A 24,317-nucleotide genomic window follows, 5' to 3' on the forward strand; every position below is an offset into this window, starting at 1 on the left:
TATACAGACATAGGACACTACACCCCCAACATGTCCTGACCGCTGTACCTGACCATAATACACATCTATTACACTGTATACAGAGTGACATAGGACACTACACCCCCAACATGTCCTGACCGCTGTACATGATCATAATGCATATCTATTACACTGTATACAGAGTCAGACATAGGACACTACACCCCCAACATGTCCTGACCGCTGTACATGACCATAATACACATCTATTACACTGTATACAGACATAGGACACTACACCCCCAACATGTCCTGACCGCTGTACATGACCATAATACACATCTATTACACTGTATACAGACATAGGACACTACACCCCCAACATGTCCTGACCGCTGTACATGACCATAATACACATCTATTACACTGTATACAGACATAGGACACTACACCCCCAACATGTCCTGACCGCTGTACATGATCATAATGCATATCTATTACACTGTATACAGAGTCAGACATAGGACACTACACCCCCAAAATGTCCTGACCGCTGTACATGATCATAATCCACATCTATTACACTGTATACAGACATAGGACACTACACCCCCAACATGACCTGACCGCTGTACATGACCATAATACACATCTATTACACTGTATACAGACATAGAACACTACACCCCCAACATGTCCTGACCGCTGTACATGACCATAATACACATCTATTACACTGCATACAGACATAGGACACTACACCCCCAACATGTCCTGACTGCTCTACATGACCATAATACACATCTATTACACTGCATACAGACATAGGACACTACACCCCCAACATGTCCTGACCGCTGTACATGACCATAACACACATATATTACACTGTATACAGACATAGGACACTACACCCCCAACATGTCCTGACCGCTGTACATGATCATAATACACATCTATTACACTGTATACAGACATAGGACACTACACCCCCAACATGACCTGACCACTGTACATGACCATAACACACATCTATTACACTATATACAGACATAGGACACTACACCCCCAACATGTCCTGACCACTGTACATGACCATAATACACATCTATTACACTATATACAGACATAGGACACTACACTCCCAACATGTCCTGACCACTGTACATGACCATAATACACATCTATTACACTGTATACAGACATAGGACACTACACCCCCAACATGTCCTGACCGCTGTACATGACCATAATACATATCTATTACACTGTATACAGACATAGGACACTACACCCCCAACATGTCCTGACCGCTGTACATGATCATAATACACATCTATTACACACTATACAGACATAGGACACTACACCCCCAACATGTCCTGACCACTGTACATGATCATAATACACATCTATTACACCGTATACAGACATAGGAAACTACACCTCCAACATGACCTGACCGCTGTACATGACCATAATACACATCTATTACACACTATACAGACATAGGACACTACACCCCCAACATGTCCTGACCGCTGTACATGACCATAATACACATCTATTACACCGTATACAGACATAGGACACTACACCCACAACATGACCAGACCGCTGTACATGATCATAATACACATCTATTACACCGTATACAGATATAGGACACTACACCCCCAACATGTCCTGACCGCTGTACATGATCATAATACACATCTATTACACTGTATACAGACATAGGACACTACACCCCCAACCATGACCTGACCATTGTACATGATCATACTACACATCTATTACACTAAATACAGATATAGGACACTACACCCCAACATGTCCTGACCACTGTACATGATCATATTCATAATACACATCTATTACACCGTATACAGACATAGGACACTACACCCCCAACATGACCTGACCACTGTACATGATCATAATACACATCTATTACACTGTATACAGACATAGGACACTACACCCCCAACATGTCCTGACCGCTGTACATGATCATAATACACATCTATTACACCGTATACAGACATAGGACACTACTCCCCCAACATGTCCTGACCGCTGTACATGATCATAATACACATCTATTTCACCGTATACAGACATAGGACACTACACCCCCAACATGACCTGACCACTGTACATGATCATAATACACATCTATTACACTCTATACATATACATAGGACATTACATCCCCAACATGACCTGACCACTGTACATGATCATAATACACATCTATTACACTGTATACAGACATAGGACACTACACCCCCAACCATGACCTGACCATTGTACATGATCATACTACACATCTATTACACTATATACAGATATAGGACACTACACCCCAACATGTCCTGACCACTGTACATGATCATATTCATAATACACATCTATTACACTATATACAGACATAGGACACAACACCCCCAACATGTCCTGACCACTGTACATGACCATAATATACATCTATTACACTGTATACAGACATAGGACACTACACCCCCAACATGTCCTGACCGCTGTACATGACCATAATACACATCTATTACACTGTATACAGATATAGGACACTACACCCCCAACATGTCCTGACCGCTGTACATGATCATAATACACATCTATTACAGCGTATACAGACATAGGACACTACACCCCCAACATGTCCTGACCGCTGTACATGATCATAATACACATCTATTACACCGTATACAGACATAGGACACTACACCCCCAACATGTCCTGACCACTGTACATGTTCATAATACACATCTATTACACTGTATACAGACATAGGACACTACACCCCCAACCATGACCTGACCATTGTACATGATCATACTACACATCTATTACACTATATACAGATATAGGACACTACACCCCCAACATGTCCTGACCGCTGTACATGACCATAATACACATCTATTATACCGTATACAGACATAGGACACTACACCCCCAACATGACCTGACCACTGTACATGACCATAATACACATCTATTACACCGTATACAGACATAGGACACTACACCCCCAACATGACCTGACCACTGTACATGACCATAATACACATCTATTACACCGTATACAGACATAGGACACTACACCCCCAACATGACCTGACCGCTGTACATGACCATAATACACATCTATTACACCGTATACAGACTTAGGACACTACACCCCCAACATGACCTGACCACTGTACATGATCATAATACACATCTATTACACTGTATACAGACATAGGACACTACACCCCCAACATGTCCTGACCACTGTACATGACCATAATACACATCTATTACACTGTATACAGACATAGGACATTACACCCCCAACATGACCTGACCGCTGTACATGACCATAATACACATCTATTACACTGTATACAGACATAGGACATTACACCCCCAACATGTCCTGACCACTGTACATGACCATAATACACATCTATTACACTGTATACAGACATAGGACATTACACCCCCAACATGTCCTGACCACTGTACATGATCATAATACACATCTATTACACTGTATACAGACATAGGACACTACACCCCCAACATGTCCTGACCGCTGTACATGATCAAAATACACATCTATTACACTGTATACAGACATAGGACACTACACCCCCAACATGTCCTGACCGCTGTACATGACCATAATACACATCTATTACACTGTATACAGACATAGGACACTACACCCCCAACATGTCCTGACCGCTGTACCTGACCATAATACACATCTATTACACTGTATACAGAGTGACATAGGACACTACACCCCCAACATGTCCTGACCGCTGTACATGATCATAATGCATATCTATTACACTGTATACAGAGTCAGACATAGGACACTACACCCCCAACATGTCCTGACCGCTGTACATGACCATAATACACATCTATTACACTGTATACAGACATAGGACACTACACCCCCAACATGTCCTGACCGCTGTACATGACCATAATACACATCTATTACACTGTATACAGACATAGGACACTACACCCCCAACATGTCCTGACCGCTGTACATGACCATAATACACATCTATTACACTGTATACAGACATAGGACACTACACCCCCAACATGTCCTGACCGCTGTACATGATCATAATGCATATCTATTACACTGTATACAGAGTCAGACATAGGACACTACACCCCCAAAATGTCCTGACCGCTGTACATGATCATAATCCACATCTATTACACTGTATACAGACATAGGACACTACACCCCCAACATGACCTGACCGCTGTACATGACCATAATACACATCTATTACACTGTATACAGACATAGAACACTACACCCCCAACATGTCCTGACCGCTGTACATGACCATAATACACATCTATTACACTGCATACAGACATAGGACACTACACCCCCAACATGTCCTGACTGCTCTACATGACCATAATACACATCTATTACACTGCATACAGACATAGGACACTACACCCCCAACATGTCCTGACCGCTGTACATGACCATAACACACATATATTACACTGTATACAGACATAGGACACTACACCCCCAACATGTCCTGACCGCTGTACATGATCATAATACACATCTATTACACTGTATACAGACATAGGACACTACACCCCCAACATGACCTGACCACTGTACATGACCATAACACACATCTATTACACTATATACAGACATAGGACACTACACCCCCAACATGTCCTGACCACTGTACATGACCATAATACACATCTATTACACTATATACAGACATAGGACACTACACTCCCAACATGTCCTGACCACTGTACATGACCATAATACACATCTATTACACTGTATACAGACATAGGACACTACACCCCCAACATGTCCTGACCGCTGTACATGACCATAATACATATCTATTACACTGTATACAGACATAGGACACTACACCCCCAACATGTCCTGACCGCTGTACATGATCATAATACACATCTATTACACACTATACAGACATAGGACACTACACCCCCAACATGTCCTGACCACTGTACATGATCATAATACACATCTATTACACCGTATACAGACATAGGAAACTACACCTCCAACATGACCTGACCGCTGTACATGACCATAATACACATCTATTACACACTATACAGACATAGGACACTACACCCCCAACATGTCCTGACCGCTGTACATGACCATAATACACATCTATTACACCGTATACAGATATAGGACACTACACCCCCAACATGTCCTGACCGCTGTACATGATCATAATACACATCTATTACACTGTATACAGACATAGGACACTACACCCCCAACCATGACCTGACCATTGTACATGATCATACTACACATCTATTACACTAAATACAGATATAGGACACTACACCCCAACATGTCCTGACCACTGTACATGATCATATTCATAATACACATCTATTACACCGTATACAGACATAGGACACTACACCCCCAACATGACCTGACCACTGTACATGATCATAATACACATCTATTACACTGTATACAGACATAGGACACTACACCCCCAACATGTCCTGACCGCTGTACATGATCATAATACACATCTATTACACCGTATACAGACATAGGACACTACTCCCCCAACATGTCCTGACCGCTGTACATGATCATAATACACATCTATTTCACCGTATACAGACATAGGACACTACACCCCCAACATGACCTGACCACTGTACATGATCATAATACACATCTATTACACTCTATACATATACATAGGACATTACATCCCCAACATGACCTGACCACTGTACATGATCATAATACACATCTATTACACTGTATACAGACATAGGACACTACACCCCCAACCATGACCTGACCATTGTACATGATCATACTACACATCTATTACACTATATACAGATATAGGACACTACACCCCAACATGTCCTGACCACTGTACATGATCATATTCATAATACACATCTATTACACTATATACAGACATAGGACACAACACCCCCAACATGTCCTGACCACTGTACATGACCATAATATACATCTATTACACTGTATACAGACATAGGACACTACACCCCCAACATGTCCTGACCGCTGTACATGACCATAATACACATCTATTACACTGTATACAGATATAGGACACTACACCCCCAACATGTCCTGACCGCTGTACATGATCATAATACACATCTATTACAGCGTATACAGACATAGGACACTACACCCCCAACATGTCCTGACCGCTGTACATGATCATAATACACATCTATTACACCGTATACAGACATAGGACACTACACCCCCAACATGTCCTGACCACTGTACATGTTCATAATACACATCTATTACACTGTATACAGACATAGGACACTACACCCCCAACCATGACCTGACCATTGTACATGATCATACTACACATCTATTACACTATATACAGATATAGGACACTACACCCCCAACATGTCCTGACCGCTGTACATGACCATAATACACATCTATTATACCGTATACAGACATAGGACACTACACCCCCAACATGACCTGACCACTGTACATGACCATAATACACATCTATTACACCGTATACAGACATAGGACACTACACCCCCAACATGACCTGACCACTGTACATGACCATAATACACATCTATTACACCGTATACAGACATAGGACACTACACCCCCAACATGACCTGACCGCTGTACATGACCATAATACACATCTATTACACCGTATACAGACATAGGACACTACACCCCCAACATGACCTGACCACTGTACATGATCATAATACACATCTATTACACTGTATACAGACATAGGACACTACACCCCCAACATGTCCTGACCACTGTACATGACCATAATACACATCTATTACACTATATACAGACATAGGACACTACACCCCCAACATGTCCTGACCACTGTACATGATCATAATACACATCTAGTACACTGTATACAGACATAGGACACTACACCCCCAACATGACCTGACCACTGTACATGATCATAATACACATCTATTACACTGTATACAGACATAGAACACTACACCCCCAACATGTCCTGACCACTGTACATGATCATAATACACATCTATTACACACTGTATACAGACATAGGACACTACACCCCCAACATGTCCTGACCACTGTACATGACCATAATACACATCTATTACACACTGTATACAGACATAGAACACTACACCCCCAACATGTCCTGACCGCTGTACATGACCATAATACACATCTATTACACTATATACAGATATAGGACACTACACCCCCAACATGTCCTGCCCGCTGTACATGACCATAATACACATCTATTACACTATATACAGATATAGGACACTACACCCCCAACATGACCTGACCGCTGTACATGATCATAATACACATCTATTACACTGTATACAGACATAGGACACTACACCCCAACATGTCCTGACCACTGTACATGATCATATTCATAATACACATCTATTACACTCTATACAGACATAGGACACTACACCCCCAACATGTCCTGACCGCTGTACATGACCATAATACACATCTATTACACGGTATACAGACATAGGACACTACACCCCCAACATGTCCTAACCGCTGTACATGACCATAATACACCTCTATTACACTGTATACAGACATAGGACACTACACCCCCAACATGTGCTGACCACTGTACATGGCCATAATACACATCTATTACACTGTATACAGACATAGGACACTACACCCCCAACATGTCCTGACCGCTGTACATGATCATAATACACCTCTATTACACTATATACAGACATAGGACACTACACCCCCAACATGTCCTGACCGCTGTACATGATCATAATACACATCTATTACACTATATACAGACATAGGACACTACACCCCCAACATGTCCTGACCACTGTACATGACCATAATACACATCTATTACACTGTATACAGACATAGGACACTACACCCCCAACATGACCTGACCGCTGTACATGACCATAATACACATCTATTACACTGTATACAGACATAGGACACTACACCCCCAACATGTCCTGACCACTGTACATGACCATAATACACATCTATTACACTGTATACACAGACATAGGACACTACACCCCAACATGTCCTGACCACTGTACATGATCATAATACACATCTATTACACTGTATACAGACATAGGACACTACACCCCCAACATGTCCTGACCACTGTACATGATCATAATACACATCTATTACACTGTATACAGACATAGGACACTACACCCCCAACAAGTGCTGACCACTGTACATGACCATAATACACATCTATTACACTGTATACAGAGTGACATAGGACACTACACCCCCAACATGTCCTGACCGCTGTACATGACCATAATACACATCTATTACACTGTATACAGAGTCAGACATAGGACACTACACCCCCAACATGTCCTGACCGCTGTACATGACCATAATACACATCTATTACACTGTATACAGACATAGGACACTACACCCCCAACATGTCCTGACCGCTGTACATGACCATAATACACATCTATTACACTGTATACAGACATAGGACACTACACCCCCAACATGTCCTGACCGCTGTACATGACCATAATACACATCTATTACACTGTATACAGACATAGGACACTACACCCCCAACATGTCCTGACCGCTGTACATGATCATAATGAATATCTATTACACTGTATACAGAGTCAGACATAGGACACTACACCCCCAAAATGTCCTGACCGCTGTACATGATCATAATACACATCTATTACACTGTATACAGACATAGGACACTACACCCCCAACATGACCTGACCGCTGTACATGACCATAATACACATCTATTACACTGTATACAGACATAGAACACTACACCCCCAACATGTCCTGACCACTGTACATGATCATAATACACATCTATTACACACTGTATACAGACATAGGACACTACACCCCCAACATGTCCTGACCACTGTACATGACCATAATACACATCTATTACACACTGTATACAGACATAGAACACTACACCCCCAACATGTCCTGACCGCTGTACATGACCATAATACACATCTATTACACTATATACAGATATAGGACACTACACCCCCAACATGACCTGACCGCTGTACATGATCATAATACACATCTATTACACTGTATACAGACATAGGACACTACACCCCAACATGTCCTGACCACTGTACATGATCATATTCATAATACACATCTATTACACTCTATACAGACATAGGACACTACACCCCCAACATGTCCTGACCGCTGTACATGACCATAATACACATCTATTACACGGTATACAGACATAGGACACTACACCCCCAACATGTCCTAACCGCTGTACATGACCATAATACACCTCTATTACACTGTATACAGACATAGGACACTACACCCCCAACATGTGCTGACCACTGTACATGGCCATAATACACATCTATTACACTGTATACAGACATAGGACACTACACCCCCAACATGTCCTGACCGCTGTACATGATCATAATACACCTCTATTACACTATATACAGACATAGGACACTACACCCCCAACATGTCCTGACCGCTGTACATGATCATAATACACATCTATTACACTATATACAGACATAGGACACTACACCCCCAACATGTCCTGACCACTGTACATGACCATAATACACATCTATTACACTGTATACAGACATAGGACACTACACCCCCAACATGACCTGACCGCTGTACATGACCATAATACACATCTATTACACTGTATACAGACATAGGACACTACACCCCCAACATGTCCTGACCACTGTACATGACCATAATACACATCTATTACACTGTATACACAGACATAGGACACTACACCCCAACATGTCCTGACCACTGTACATGATCATAATACACATCTATTACACTGTATACAGACATAGGACACTACACCCCCAACATGTCCTGACCACTGTACATGATCATAATACACATCTATTACACTGTATACAGACATAGGACACTACATCCCCAATATGTCCTGACCGCAGTACATGATCATAATACACATCTATTACACTGTATACAGACATAGGACACTACAACCCCAACATGTCCTGACCGCTGTACATGACCATAATACACATCTATTACACTGTATACAGACATAGGACACTACACCCCCAACATATCCTGACCGCTGTACATGACCATAATACACATCTATTACACTGTATACAGAGTGACATAGGACACTACACCCCCAACATGTCCTGACCGCTGTACATGATCATAATGCATATCTATTACACTGTATACAGAGTCAGACATAGGACACTACACCCCCAACATGTCCTGACCGCTGTACATGACCATAATACACATCTATTACACTGTATACAGACATAGGACACTACACCCCCAACATGTCCTGACCGCTGTACATGACCATAATACACATCTATTACACTGTATACAGACATAGGACACTACACCCCCAACATGTCCTGACCGCTGTACATGACCATAATACACATCTATTACACTGTATACAGACATAGGACACTACACCCCCAACATGTCCTGACCGCTGTACATGATCATAATGAATATCTATTACACTGTATACAGAGTCAGACATAGGACACTACACCCCCAAAATGTCCTGACCGCTGTACATGATCATAATACACATCTATTACACTGTATACAGACATAGGACACTACACCCCCAACATGACCTGACCGCTGTACATGACCATAATACACATCTATTACACTGTATACAGACATAGAACACTACACCCCCAACATGTCCTGACCGCTGTACATGACCATAATACACATCTATTACACTGCATACAGACATAGGACACTACACCCCCAACATGTCCTGACTGCTGTACATGACCATAATACACATCTATTACACTGCATACAGACATAGGACACTACACCCCCAACATGCCTTGACCGCTGTACATGACCATAACACACATATATTACACTGTATACAGACATAGGACACTACACCCCCAACATGTCCTGACCGCTGTACATGATCATAATACACATCTATTACACTGTATACAGACATAGGACACTACACCCCCAACATGACCTGACCACTGTACATGACCATAACACACATCTATTACACTATATACAGACATAGGACACTACACCCCCAACATGTCCTGACCACTGTACATGACCATAATACACATCTATTACACTGTATGCAGACATAGGACACTACACCCCCAACATGTCCTGACCGCTGTACATGACCATAATACATATCTATTACACTGTATACAGACATAGGACACTACACCCCCAACATGTCCTGACCACTGTACATGATCATAATACACATCTATTACACCGTATACAGATATAGGACACTACACCCCCAACATGTCCTGACCGCTGTACATGATCATAATACACATCTATTACACTGTATACAGACATAGGACACTACACCCCCAACCATGACCTGACCATTGTACATGATCATACTACACATCTATTACACTAAATACAGATATAGGACACTACACCCCAACATGTCCTGACCACTGTACATGATCATATTCATAATACACATCTATTACACGCAATACAGACATAGGACACTACACCCCCAACATGTCCTGACCGCTGTACATGACCATAATACACATCTATTACACGGTATAGAGACATAGGACACTACACCCCCAACATGTCCTGACCACTGTACATGATCATAATACACATCTATTACACTGTATACAGACATAGGACACTACACCCCCAACATGTCCTGACCGCTGTACATGATCATAATACACATCTATTACACCGTATACAGACATAGGACACTACTCCCCCAACATGTCCTGACCGCTGTACATGATCATAATACACATCTATTTCACCGTATACAGACATAGGACACTACACCCCCAACATGGCCTGACCACTGTACATGATCATAATACACATCTATTACACTCTATACATATACATAGGACATTACATCCCCAACATGACCTGACCACTGTACATGATCATAATACACATCTATTACACTGTATACAGACATAGGACACTACACCCCCAACCATGACCTGACCATTGTACATGATCATACTACACATCTATTACACTATATACAGATATAGGACACTACACCCCAACATGTCCTGACCACTGTACATGATCATATTCATAATACACCTCTATTACACTATATACAGACATAGGACACTACACCCCCAACATGACCTGACCACTGTACATGATCATAATACACATCTATTACACTCTATACATATACATAGGACATTACATCCCCAACATGACCTGACCACTGTACATGATCATAATACACATCTATTACACTGTATACAGACATAGGACACTACACCCCCAACCATGACCTGACCATTGTACATGATCATACTACACATCTATTACACTATATACAGATATAGGACACTACACCCCAACATGTCCTGACCACTGTACATGATCATATTCATAATACACATCTATTACACTATATACAGACATAGGACACTACACCCCCAACATGTCCTGACCGCTGTACATGACCATAATACACATCTATTACACTGTATACAGATATAGGACACTACACCCCCAACATGTCCTGACCGCTGTACATGATCATAATACACATCTATTACAGCGTATACAGACATAGGACACTACACCCCCAACATGTCCTGACCGCTGTACATGATCATAATACACATCTATTACACCGTATACAGACATAGGACACTACACCCCCAACATGTCCTGACCACTGTACATGATCATAATACACATCTATTACACTGTATACAGACATAGGACACTACACCCCCAACCATGACCTGACCATTGTACATGATCATACTACACATCTATTACACTATATACAGATATAGGACACTAAACCCCCAACATGTCCTGACCGCTGTACATGACCATAATACACATCTATTACACCGTATACAGACATAGGACACTACACCCCCAACATGACCTGACCACTGTACATGACCATAATACACATCTATTACACCGTATACAGACATAGGACACTACACCCCCAACATGACCTGACCGCTGTACATGACCATAATACACATCTATTACACCGTATACAGACATAGGACACTACACCCCCAACATGACCTGACCACTGTACATGATCATAATACACATCTATTACACTGTATACCCCCAACATGTCCTGACCACTGTACATGATCATAATACACATCTAGTACACTGTATACAGACATAGGACACTACACCCCCAACATGACCTGACCACTGTACATGATCATAATACACATCTATTACACTGTATACAGACATAGAACACTACACCCCCAACATGTCCTGACCACTGTACATGATCATAATACACATCTATTACACACTGTATACAGACATAGGACACTACACCCCCAACATGTCCTGACCACTGTACATGACCATAATACACATCTATTACACACTGTATACAGACATAGAACACTACACCCCCAACATGTCCTGACCGCTGTACATGGCCATAATACACATCTATTACACTATATACAGATATAGGACACTACACCCCCAACATGACCTGACCGCTGTACATGATCATAATACACATCTATTACACTGTATACAGACATAGGACACTACACCCCAACATGTCCTGACCACTGTACATGATCATATTCATAATACACATCTATTACACTCTATACAGACATAGGACACTACACCCCCAACATGTCCTGACCGCTGTACATGACCATAATACACATCTATTACACGGTATACAGACATAGGACACTACACCCCCAACATGTCCTGACCGCTGTACATGACCATAATACACCTCTATTACACTGTATACAGACATAGGACACTACACCCCCAACATGTGCTGACCACTGTACATGGCCATAATACACATCTATTACACTGTATACAGACATAGGACACTACACCCCCAACATGTCCTGACCGCTGTACATGACCATAATACACATCTATTACACTGTATACAGACATAGGACACTACACCCCCAACATGTCCTGACCGCTGTACATGATCATAATGCATATCTATTACACTGTATACAGAGTCAGACATAGGACACTACACCCCCAACATGTCCTGACCGCTGTACATGATCATAATACACATCTATTACACTGTATACAGACATAGGACACTACACCTCCAACATGTCCTGACCGCTGTACATGATCATAATGCATATCTATTACACTGTATACAGAGTCAGACATAGGACACTACACCCCCAACATGTCCTGACCACTGTACATGACCATAGTACACATCTATTACACTCTATACAGACATAGGACACTACACCCCCAACATGTCCTGACCGCTGTACATGACCATAATACACATCTATTACACTGTATACAGACATAGAACACTACACCCCCAACATGTCCTGACCGCTGTACATGACCATAATACACATCTATTACACTGCATACAGACATAGGACACTACACCCCCAACATATCCTGACTGCTGTACATGACCATAATACACATCTATTACACTGCATACAGACATAGGACACTACACCCCCAACATGCCTTGACCGCTGTACATGACCATAACACACATATATTACACTGTATACAGACATAGGACACTACACCCCCAACATGTCCTGACCGCTGTACATGATCATAATACACATCTATTACACTGTATACAGACATAGGATAATACACATCTATTACACTGTATACAGACATAGGACACTACACCCCCAACATGTCCAGACCATAATACACATCTATTACACCCTACACAGACATAGGACATTACACCCTCAACATGTCCTGACCACTGTACATGACCATAATACACATCTATTACACTGTATACAGACATAGGACACTACACCCCCAACATGACCTGACCGCTGTACATGATCATAATACACATCTATTACACTGTATACAGACATAGGACACTACATCCCCAACATGTCCTGACCACTGTACATGACCATAATACACATCTATTACACTGTATACAGACATAGGACACTACACCCCCAACATGTCCTGACCACTGTACATGACCATAATACATATCTATTACACTGTATACAGACATAGGACACTACACCCCCAACATGTCCTGACCGCTGTACATGATCATAATACACATCTATTACACACTATACAGACATAGGACACTACACCCCCAACATGTCCTGACCACTGTACATGATCATAATACACATCTATTACACCGTATACAGACATAGGACACTACACCCACAACATGACCTGACCGCTGTACATGATCATAATACACATCTATTACACCGTATACAGATATAGGACACTACACCCCCAACATGTCCTGACCGCTGTACATGATCATAATACACAGCTATTACACTGTATACAGAAATAGGACATTACACCCCCAACATGACCTGACTGCTGTACATGTCCATAATACACATCTATTACACTGTATACAGACATAGAACACTACACCCCCAACATGTCCTGACCGCTGTACATGACCATAATACACATCTATTACACTGCATACAGACATAGGACACTACACCCCCAACATATCCTGACTGCTGTACATGACCATAATACACATCTATTACACTGCATACAGACATAGGACACTACACCCCCAACATGCCTTGACCGCTGTACATGACCATAACACACATATATTACACTGTATACAGACATAGGACACTACACCCCCAACATGTCCTGACCGCTGTACATGATCATAATACACATCTATTACACTGTATACAGACATAGGACACTACACCCCCAACATGTCCTGACCATAATACACATCTATTACACCCTACACAGACATAGGACACTACACCCTCAACATGTCCTGACCACTGTACATGACCATAATACACATCTATTACACTGTATACAGACATAGGACACTACACCCCCAACATGACCTGACCACTGTACATGACCATAACACACATCTATTACACTATATACAGACATAGGACACTACACCCCCAACATGTCCTGACCACTGTACATGACCATAATACACATCTATTACACTGTATACAGACATAGGACACTACACCCCCAACATGTCCTGACCGCTGTACATGACCATAATACATATCTATTACACTGTATACAGACATAGGACACTACACCCCCAACATGTCCTGACCGCTGTACATGATCATAATACACATCTATTACACACTATACAGACATAGGACACTACACCCCCAACATGTCCACTGTACATGATCATAATACACATCTATTACACCGTATACAGACATAGGACACTACACCCACAACATGACCTGACCGCTGTACATGATCATAATACACATCTATTACACCGTATACAGATATAGGACACTACACCCCCAACATGTCCTGACCGCTGTACATGATCATAATACACATCTATTACACTGTATACAGACATAGGACACTACACCCCCAACCATGACCTGACCATTGTACATGATCATACTACACATCTATTACACTAAATACAGATATAGGACACTACACCCCAACATGTCCTGACCACTGTACATGATCATATTCATAATACACATCTATTACACGCAATACAGACATAGGACACTACACCCCCAACATGTCCTGACCGCTGTACATGACCATAATACACATCTATTACACGGTATATAGACATAGGACACTACACCCCCAACATGTCCTGACCACTGTACATGATCATAATACACATCTATTACACTGTATACAGACATAGGACACTACACCCCCAACATGTCCTGACCGCTGTACATGATCATAATACACATCTATTACACCGTATACAGACATAGGACACTACTCCCCCAACATGTCCTGACCGCTGTACATGATCATAGTACACATCTATTTCACCGTATACAGACATAGGACACTACACCCCCAACATGACCTGACCACTGTACATGATCATAATACACATCTATTACACTCTATACATATACATAGGACATTACATCCCCAACATGACCTCACCACTGTACATGATCATAATACACATCTATTACACTGTATACAGACATAGGACACTACACCCCCAACCATGACCTGACCATTGTACATGATCATACTACACATCTATTACACTATATACAGATATAGGACACTACACCCCAACATGTCCTGACCACTGTACATGATCATATTCATAATACACATCTATTACACTATATACAGACATAGGACACTACACCCCCAACATGTCCTGACCACTGTACATGACCATAATACACATCTATTACACTGTATACAGACATAGGACACTACACCCCCAACATGTCCTGACCGCTGTACATGACCATAATACACATCTATTACACCGTACACAGACATAGGACACTACACCCCCAACATGACCTGACCACTGTACATGATCATAATACACATCTATTACACCGTATACAGACATAGGACACTACACCCCCAACATGACCTGACCACTGTACATGACCATAATACACATCTATTACACCGTATACAGACATAGGACACTACACCCCCAACATGACCTGACCACTGTACATGATCATAATACACATCTATTACACTGTATACAGACTTAGGGCACTACACCCCCAACATGCCCTGAACACTATACATGATCATAATACACCTCTATTACACTGTATACAGACATAGGACCCTACACCCCCAACATGACCTGACCACTGTACATGATCATAATACACATCTATTACACCGTATACAGACATAGGACACTACACCCCCAACATGACCTGACAACTGTACATGATCATAATACACATCTATTACACTGTATACAGACTTAGGGCACTACACCCCCAACATGACCTGACCACTGTACATGATCATAATACACATCTATTACACTGTATACAGACATAGGACACTACACCCCCAACATGACCTGACCACTGTACATGATCATAATACACATCTATTACACCGTATACAGACATAGGACACTACACCCCCAACATGACCTGACCACTGTACATGATCATAATACACATCTATTACACTGTATACAGACTTAGGGCACTACACCCCCAACATGTCCTGAACACTATACATGATCATAATACACCTCTATTACACTGTATACAGACATAGGACCCTACACCCCCAACATGTCCTGAACACTATACATGATCATAATACACCTCTATTACACTGTATACAGACATAGGACCCTACACCCCCAACATGACCTGACCACTGTACATGATCATAATACACATCTATTACACCGTATACAGACATAGGACACTACACCCCCAACATGACCTGACAACTGTACATGATCATAATACACATCTATTACACTGTATACAGACTTAGGGCACTACACCCCCAACATGACCTGACCACTGTACATGATCATAATACACATCTATTACACTGTATACAGACTTAGGGCACTACACCCCCAACATGTCCTGAACGCTATACATGATCATAATACACCTCTATTACACTGTATACAGACATAGGACACTACACCCCCAACATGTCCTGACCGCTGTACATGATCATAATACACCTCTATTACACTGTATACAGACATAGGACACTACACCTCCAACATGTCCTGACCACTGTACATGATCATAATACACATCTATTACACTGTATACAGACATAGGACACTACACCCCCAACATGACCTGACCACTGTACATGATCATAATACACATCTATTACACCGTATACAGACATAGGACACTACACCCCCAACATGACCTGACCACTGTACATGATCATAATACACATCTATTACACCGTATACAGACATAGGACACTACACCCCCAACATGACCTGACCACTGTACATGACCATAATACACATCTATTACACCGTATACAGACATAGGACACTACACCCCCAACATGACCTGACCACTGTACATGATCATAATACACATCTATTACACCGTATACAGACATAGGACACTACACCCCCAACATGACCTGACCACTGTACATGATCATAATACACATCTATTACACTGTATACAGACTTAGGGCACTACACCCCCAACATGTCCTGAACACTATACATGATCATAATACACCTCTATTACACTGTATACAGACATAGGACCCTACACCCCCAACATGACCTGACCACTGTACATGATCATAATACACATCTATTACACCGTATACAGACATAGGACACTACACCCCCAACATGACCTGACCACTGTACATGATCATAATACACATCTATTACACTGTATACAGACTTAGGGCACTACACCCCCAACATGACCTGACCACTGTACATGATCATAATACACAACTATTACACTGTATACAGACATAGGACACTACACCCCCAACATGACCTGACCACTGTACATGATCATAATACACATCTATTACACCGTATACAGACATAGGACACTACACCCCCAACATGACCTGACAACTGTACATGATCATAATACACATCTATTACACCGTATACAGACATAGGACACTACACCCCCAACATGCCCTGACCACTGTACATGACCATAATACACATCTATTACACCGTATACAGACATAGGACACTACACCCCCAACATGACCTGACCACTGTACATGATCATAATACACATCTATTACACTGTATACAGACTTAGGGCACTACACCCCCAACATGTCCTGAACACTATACATGATCATAATACACCTCTATTACACTGTATACAGACATAGGACACTACACCCCCAACATGTCCTGACCGCTGTACATGATCATAATACACCTCTATTACACTGTATACAGACATAGGACACTACACCTCCAACATGTCCTGACCACTGTACATGACCATAACACACATCTATTACACTGTATACAGACATAGGACACTACACCCCCAACATGTCCTGACCACTGTACATAATACAGACACTGGAAACCAGGATGAATATATATTTTGCTATATGTGTCGTTATACACATACCTAGACAATCCTTTGTATCTTATTCCCCCAGGTGTTTCCCTTCACATTGATGATTGTGGCTATTGCGATGTTTATTCCGGTAGCTCTATGGAAATATATTTCCAAGTCTGCACTTTACCCAGATCTAATCTTTATTATCGATGAGCTGGACAAGTCCTACAACCGCTCCATTAAACTGGTCCAACATTTACTGAAGACTCACAGGAGCTGCCCGGACCCTCAGTTATTCTGGGAGGAGCTGAAAAGGTACCGAGCATTGATCCTAATATAATATGTGCCATTAGTCCTGTATGTATACAATCAGTCTGTCCAGCTGCCAGCGGTAACAGGTACCCACTATAATAGGGGCTCATTCACATCAACACGTGTAATGTGCTGTGCCTGGAAATCATTACCATTTAAAGAAACATTACTCTTAGTTGGGTGGGTTCACGCCCGTTGGAAGTATAAATAGAGAGACGTAGAACGTAAATTAAATCGTGGAGAGCAAGGCCTAAAAATAATCATACAGCAACTTTTCAGACAGAAGTTCCGAGGCCTCAACTGCTGAGACAAATATACAGATTGGTGAGGGAAGCGTTCCAACCTATGAGAAGCTGCGCAGTGGGTGGAGCTACACATTGCAAATGCAATCATTTACAAATTGCTGAATTTAGGACAACAGGGGTAACATAACCTGTCCCCAAGACCCCACACCCGTCCACGCTGTAAGGATTTGCCGGTAATAACCTCATAACGTCACATGGAGAGTCACTTAGGGTCTCATTCAGACCCGCTCGCGAGCGCTGTACGCTTGCAAGCGGGTCGATGTTTCCCAACATGCTCCGTCGTGCACATGCGCGAGACCCGGCGAGCGACGGGGAAGCCGTCGCTTGAGGTCTCGCACCAAAGGGGGCGTGCTGTCAATGGTGACTGACAGCACGCCCCCTTTGGTGGGCGTGGCTGCCCAGACGGAGGCGTTCCCATGGGAACGCCTACCGTCTGGGTCCGGCCCCACTGACATCACTAGTGATGTCAGTGGGAGTGTTTTTGGCTCTAATAGAGCCAAAAGCACTCCGGGCTTGCAGCAGACGAGACCCTACCGAAAGGGTCTCTTGACCATCGCGACCATCTTTATGGTCGCTCACAAAAGCTGTGGGTGGTCACCCACAGCTATGCAAGTGGCCAGGAGGCCGCTCCAAATTTAGGTAGACCGGCCCTGATTCAGAGCGAGCGCTCTGGTCAGAGCGTCCGGTTCTGAATCAGGCCCTTAGAGCAGGAGCTGTGTTTGGGTGGGAACTCTACAAGAGGTTGGATGAGGGATTGCAGATAGCTCCTAGGACACAGAAAAGACAGGACAGAAATGGGTTCACGCCCCAGGGTGTAGCCACAAGGAACAACTAACCTGACGCAATACTAGGCAATTGTAAACATTTAATTGGGGTTTATTTACTTCACTAGTCTTATGGCCCTTACTCACCCACATAAGGCAGTCCTCAGAGATCTCTAACAGTCCATGTTTTCCAGATCTCCTTAGTATCACAAGTGAAATAATCAGCATCACCTGTGGATCTTATAAAAAGTGTCAACTAGTCATGGACAAGCCTATGCACCAACTTGGAGATATGGAAAACATGCACTGAGAGGAGTCCCGAGGACTGGAGTTGGGAAACACTGACATGAGGGATAAAGCTATGACAGTGGTTCTCAAACTTGGTCCTCGGGACCCCACACAGGTCACTCAACAAGTGCACAGGTGTAGTCATTACTAACACATTTTAAAAGATCCATAGGTGGAGATAATTATTTCACCTGCGATTTTGTCAGGAGACCTGGAAAACATGCACTGTTTGGGGTCCTGAGGACCGAGTTTGAGAACCTTTGATCTATTAGGTGACCTAGAACCCAGAAGGCACTGAGGTTCCTGTAAAATTCTAAACACGTTATTTGGTCATTTTTGACAAATGGGTGCGAGGGCTTCAAACGTATGATGCCTAGGGCCCTAAAGCACTCAGAGGTCGGTTATTATACATATGCCAGTATATGCATTATTATGTTGTAAGTGTTGGGTTTATATTTGCTAGAATGGGAACTAATCTGGGCTGTTTTTCAGTGCTCGCCACGTGCGCTACTTTGAGTTTCCCCTGTTGGAGAAATACCTGAAGTGCAAGCAGCACTCACATTACATCGCACTGACCTATCTCCTGAGGAACATCCTCCTCCTCGTCCTCATTGTGTTCACCTGCTTCTACCTGGGGTTCTTTCACCTCAACATCTTCCACCAAGAGGAGTTCAACTGCCACGTGACGCCCGACTTCCAATCGTCCGAATCCACCTTCGTCAAGTGCAAATTAATATCACTATCTATATTCCAAATCATCAGCGTCGTGAACGCGGTCATTTACATTCTGTTGGTGCCAGTCATCATTTATAATATAAGCAAACTCTTCCATTGGGACAAACAGTTCTTAAATGTCTACGAAATGCTTCCCGCTTTTGACCTACTGAGCAAGAAGATGCTCGGCTGCCCCATCAACGACTTAAACATCATTATTATGTTCCTGCGGGCCAATATTTCCCAGCTGAAGTCCTTCAGCCGGCTCAGCGTTCTCTGTACACTCAAGGACAAGACCAGGAACAAGGAAAATATCGACACAGTTGTGGATTTTATGACTCTGCTGGTGGGGATGGACGAAGACACCGAAATTACCAACAACGCAGCGTCTGACGGAAACGGAGGGACTGAACACCAGCCACCATCGATAGCAGAGACCTATGGTAAGGCTCATCTTCTCTTCTGGGACTGATCAATGCTACAACTTCCGGGACATGGACCAGTGGTGGCATCATGGCCTTTATGATGGTATGATGGGTCCATATTAACGGTTACAGGACCAAGTAAGACACAGCACTGTGAGCATGATAGATTGCTTTTATTAATTTTGTCATGATTGTGGCCATTATTACTCCACTAAAATTGCACCAAGACCTCTGTTAACGGTATACAATTGGGAAGCCGTCTGCCTTAATACCGGCAGCCGGCTTCCCGACTGTTATATCCCGGCGAGGGTGAAATGCCGGGTGTCTAGATGTAGACGCCTGACATTTCCCCGACGCTGGGAGACCGGCGCCGCGAGCGGACAGCCGCGGGCGGAGGGTTAGGTTTAGGGCACCCAGGGGGGACTTAGGGTTAGGCACCCCCCCCGGGGGACTTCGGTTTAGGCAGCGGGGAAGGGGGGGGGTTAGGCACTTAGAGGGGGGATTAGGGTTAGGCACTTGGGGGAGAAGTTAGGGTTAGGCACCCCTAAGGAGGGTTAGGGGGTTAGGTTAGCCAATACTTACCTATCGACGATCGGGATTTCCAGCGCTGCCAGGCACTCTGTTGTGGTCGGCCAGGTGCTGCCGGGAATCGACCCGCCGGCCATGCGGGCTGCGGTATTTCATACCGATTCCCTGTTAACTGACACAATGGGGCTCATTCTGAATTGCACGCAATGGAGATGGTCAGAGTTGAGGGATTTTTTTGCTACTCTGACGGGTGAATCTGTACCTAGCATGAGGTTGGCGCAAGTTTTGAAGGTGCGACCAACAGTAGCGCCTAAAGACCCGTCAAGCGGTATTTCAGCGTCTAGTGTCACTCACAGTGGGCGTGTCAGATCTCGCACACACACACACGGCTGCACACCAGGGAAGGGCTTGTAACTGTATTAGCATAAAGTCGCTCACAGTGGGTGTGTCAGTCCTCGCACACTCTCACGCACGGCTGCGCACCAGGGAAGGGCTTGTAACGATATTAGCATAAAGTCGCTCACAGTGGGTGTGTCAGTCCTCGCACACTCTCATGCACGGCTGCGCACCAGGGAAGGGCTTGTAACGATATTAGCATAAAGTCGCTCACAGTGGGTGTGTCAGTCCTCGCACACTCACGGCTGCACACCATGGAAGGGCTTGTAGCTATGAGCATATAGTCACTCACAGTGGGCGTCAGTCCTCTCACACTCACGGACGCGCATCAGGGAAGGGCTTGTATCGGTATTAACAAAGTCGCTCACTGCGTGAGTCCCAGTCCTCTCACACTCAGACACACTGACGCGCACCAGGGCAGGGCTTGTAGGTGTATGAGCAATACTGGCAAAGACGCACAGAACCAGCCCGAATGAGTTACCCTTATGTGTGTGTCAGGTGAGACAGGAAAGCTGTTCAGCTCAGAAGGCACTGTGCAGTACGAGTA

At 43.2% G+C, this 24,317-nt stretch overlaps 1 protein-coding gene across 1 annotated transcript in view; it reads left to right on the plus strand.

The window, feature by feature from the left end:
* Positions 1–24,317, plus strand: part of PANX3 (pannexin 3) — a 52,712-nt gene that overhangs the window by 27,884 nt on the left and 511 nt on the right. The window contains exons 3-4 of the mRNA XM_088481854.1: positions 20,139–20,353; positions 22,200–22,864. Of these exons, the coding sequence (XP_088337980.1) occupies positions 20,139–20,353; positions 22,200–22,864 (880 nt within the window). The remainder of the gene's footprint in view (positions 1–20,138; positions 20,354–22,199; positions 22,865–24,317) is intronic.

The sequence above is a fragment of the Taudactylus pleione genome, unplaced genomic scaffold (genome assembly GCF_031769625.1).
Source record: "Taudactylus pleione unplaced genomic scaffold, aTauple2 ptg000278l, whole genome shotgun sequence".
In the NCBI taxonomy this organism is placed as follows: Eukaryota; Metazoa; Chordata; class Amphibia; order Anura; family Myobatrachidae; genus Taudactylus; species Taudactylus pleione.